The sequence below is a fragment of the Cenococcum geophilum genome (assembly GCF_001692895.1).
Source record: "Cenococcum geophilum 1.58 unplaced genomic scaffold K441scaffold_12, whole genome shotgun sequence".
NCBI classification, from domain to species: domain Eukaryota; kingdom Fungi; phylum Ascomycota; class Dothideomycetes; order Gloniales; family Gloniaceae; genus Cenococcum; species Cenococcum geophilum.
Window position 1 is genome coordinate 2,960,245 of NW_027137570.1, and position 3,690 is coordinate 2,963,934.

The 3,690-nt window shown below is 35.4% G+C and overlaps 1 protein-coding gene across 1 annotated transcript; it reads left to right on the forward strand.

Moving 5' to 3' along the window:
- Positions 1-3,104: 3,104 nt before the first annotated feature.
- K441DRAFT_550337 (uncharacterized protein) lies at positions 3,105-3,323 on the forward strand (the record flags this gene model as incomplete). The annotated part of the gene is made up of 1 exon (XM_067643053.1): positions 3,105-3,323. A coding segment is annotated over one exon (219 nt), but the record flags the coding sequence as incomplete, so codon positions are not given.
- Positions 3,324-3,690: the final 367 nt, after the last annotated feature.

Sequence of the window (3,690 nt, forward strand, 5' to 3'; positions counted from 1 at the left end):
TTACTAACGCCTTTCTTTGCGAAGTTTACTAACTATATAGGTTACCTAACTTAATTACGTCTAACTAAGGCATATAATTTAACTCTAATATATAAAGACAAATCTACTAACGCCTTAGCATCTCCATTAAAATATTTATATCCTTTTATTATAAAACTGCTAAGTAACTAGAAAACGCTAACGCTAGTATAAAAGTATACCTATAATAGATAGTCGCCTATAGTTAAGATAATTAGGTAGACTACCTTCTACTAGGTAAATTTATAGCGAATAACTATATCTTAACCACTATAGGACTTACCCCGTTCTTTGCGAATAAGGGTTATTACCCCTAATCTGGTATAAAGCTACTAGAACCTATTAATAAGAAACTACTATATATAAAACGCCTTAAGATACTACTTACTAACTAGTATACAGACTGTATAAAAAATCTACTTAACTACTATAAGGGAGAAATAGCCTAGGCTTAAGTAAAGTAGGCCTACTTCGCTAACTACTATAGAACGCCACCACTAGAGATGCGTGTTAGCGACTAGGTATAGCTAAATATACGTAATATCTCTATATAGAGGCCTATAAAGTTACTTAATTATAAGAACCTTAGCCCTTATTTAATTAAATAAGTTATTAATAGGGGAGCTGTATATAAGCTAGAACTCTTACCTACTTTAGCTACCCGTAGGATATAGCCTATATTTTACCTATAGCTACTATACCTCTATTAGCCTAACCCCTTATTAGGGTAAATATAGCCTAAACCCCTACTAGTTTAATCTAAGATAAGAATAAAGATAAGAACTATAAGGAGTAGACCATTAAATAAATTATTAACTCTAAATACTTTAGTAAAGGTAAAGGACAACGGCTTTACTACAGAGCTATATATATAGGATTTAATATAAATTAGCTAGAATAGCAACTATAGGAAGACTTTAAAAATGCAAAGGATTTAATTAGCGACTTTTACTATATAAACCTATAGAAACTAGGCATAAGTAGAGATTTTATACCTAATCCTCTATAGGAGCCCTTATAGAGTTAAACCGTTATATATTACTACGTAAGGGCAAATTACCGTTAAATTACGGTAAAGTACGATTACGTAACCGGAATATTATTAAGATATCTAGGAACTTTAACCAGCGGTTAAAGTTATCTAATTAGTTGGATTCTTAGATACCAAGCCTTATTATATAATATTGTTTTAAACCTTTAGTAATACCCCCCTTTTCTTCTTTTCTATATCTTAAGTGTCCCTTCTATATATATATAGTAACTACAGCGTCGCCAGAGCTTCGCCTTTATAGGAGGGGGGGTAGTATTACGGAACCCCGTGCTTTTGCGTACACCTTACGTACAGCTTATATTAGCTACGCGTAGGTATATTACCTCCTTATGCCCTTAACCCTTACGATTGATCGCGTAACGTCTTATAGACTCCTTAAATACATACGCTCTGTAGCTACTGCCCCCATTCCGTAATAACGCCTTTATTAATAGCGTATGGGATAAGTTATGGCCGCGGAGGAGCCTTTAGGGTGGCGTATAGCCTTAATTTATATACTATACCAAAAATATCTATATAAAATCAATTAAGCGGGTAAGCAATTAAGTAAGCTAAACGATTTAACCTAAATAAGCCAAGCTAGCAAGCTAAAGGAGTGAAAATTTAGAATATAATCTAAAGCCTCTATACTTGGCTTGCTTGGCTTACTTAGCTTATTTACTTATTACTAGCTCTACGTCGCCCTCTCTTTAATCGAGTAATGTCTATCCCTATGTCCCGAGACGCACCCTATTATAAGACGAATCTATAGTTTTAGAATTACAAATTTTTTCTTGGCAAGTTTACGAAGTTGTTATTAATATATCACTTTCTTTAACTATTTCTCCCTAAGAAGACCACCTAGCAATAGGAAAAAGACTGTAGTTGGTTATGCTGTTAATCGTTTTAATTACGCCACCGATTGCCGCTTCGGCTATTCCCCCTACTTAATTACAACCATTAAAGTCTCTTTAAAATTCGGAGCACTTAGGGAAAGGTTCCATATTAAAAGAATATGGCTCCAAATTTTAAAGACACTTAAAGAGGAAAATAATACAGTCCGGGAGTTTCTCTAGTATAAGGAGAGGGGTATAAACGCCATATATTTTAGCTTTAAATTTAGTGCTTATTAATATGCATTAGCCTAGTTATAATATACTGTATAAATCCGGGCCCGCTATATTTTACTTAGCCACTACTTTTAGGCCTAGTTATGTGTAGCGTAGAATATCACGCCTATAGCGTAGTAGTATATTTCTTAAACATTCTATACACAGGTACGCGGCAGCACGCTAGTACCTGGGCCCTAGGAGCGCTCTCTTATCTCCTTTTATATTACTATTACGACGATAATATAGATAGGGCTACTAAAGTATTGGCGTAAGGCGTGCCTTTTAGCGTACCTAGATTATACTATGCTCTTGCAGATTATGGCAATATCCTATAATCTACACTCTATCATTATGCTTGCGGACAACCCTCGATAGAAGATAAGGCTTAAGGCTAACAGTACCTCAAACCGTACGAAGAAGAGGTTATCGTTAAGTATCTACTTTAAATATCCGACCTTAGACATCCAATACGAATAAAGTTTATCCCTTTACTAGCCTATAGCATCACCCGCTATTAACCTACTACTAAAAGGCCTCTTAAGGCTCCTAGTCGGAACTAGGTAAAGGCTCTAGAAAAACGCTATCTAATACTACTAGTACGGAGAGTTAAGGCGTTAGACTGGAACCGTTATAAGAAAAACATTTATAGGAAAATTATACACTAGTTTAAGGTAATAAAAGAAGTATTATAAGATCCGGCTATTTTAGCCGAGAATATATATAATATGGACGAGACTAGAGTAATGCTGTTTATGCTAGGCTTTGTTAAAGTCCTTATAAGTAAGTATAACAAGCGAGACTATAGAGGTGCGTAAGTTAAGTGTATAACCGTAACTGCGATCGAATGCATTAGTGGCGATAGTAGGTATTTAAACCCGATAATAATCTAGCTAGTAAATACCTATTAAAGCAACTAGACCACTTTTCCTACCCCTAGATGGTAGTATGCGTGCTCTAACTCTAGATATACCAACTCTAAGATTAGCTTAGAGTGGCTTAAGTGTATATTTAATCCCGAAACTAAAGAACGAGCTAATAAGAGACTACGTATTCTAATCTGTGACGGCTTTGGAACGCATAAGACCCTTAAAATCTTAGAGTTCTATTTTAAGAACAATATTCTTCTATATCGTCTCTCTTCTTATACCTCCTATAAGCTCTAGCCTTATAATGTAGCACCGTTTGCTCTACTTAAGGCAGCCTATTGCGACTAGGTTAATTAACTTAAGTAAGAAGGTATAAATATAATTAGTAAGGAGCACTTTACCTCTCTATATAGCCCTATAAGGAAAATAGCATTTACGCTAAAGAATATTAAGGCCGGTTTCGCTGTAAGCGGTTTGTTCCCGTTTAATCCAGATAGGGTGCTTAGAAGTATGCCCGCCCCCCTAGCTAAACCAGCCATTCTAAGAGCCGATGAGGTGAAGGTAGGGTCTTATTGGCAAGATGTAGAACCGTAAACGCCTATAACGCTAGTGTTAGCAGAGGCTTTTATGTTACTATAGAACTTAATTATCTAACGGGATGCTT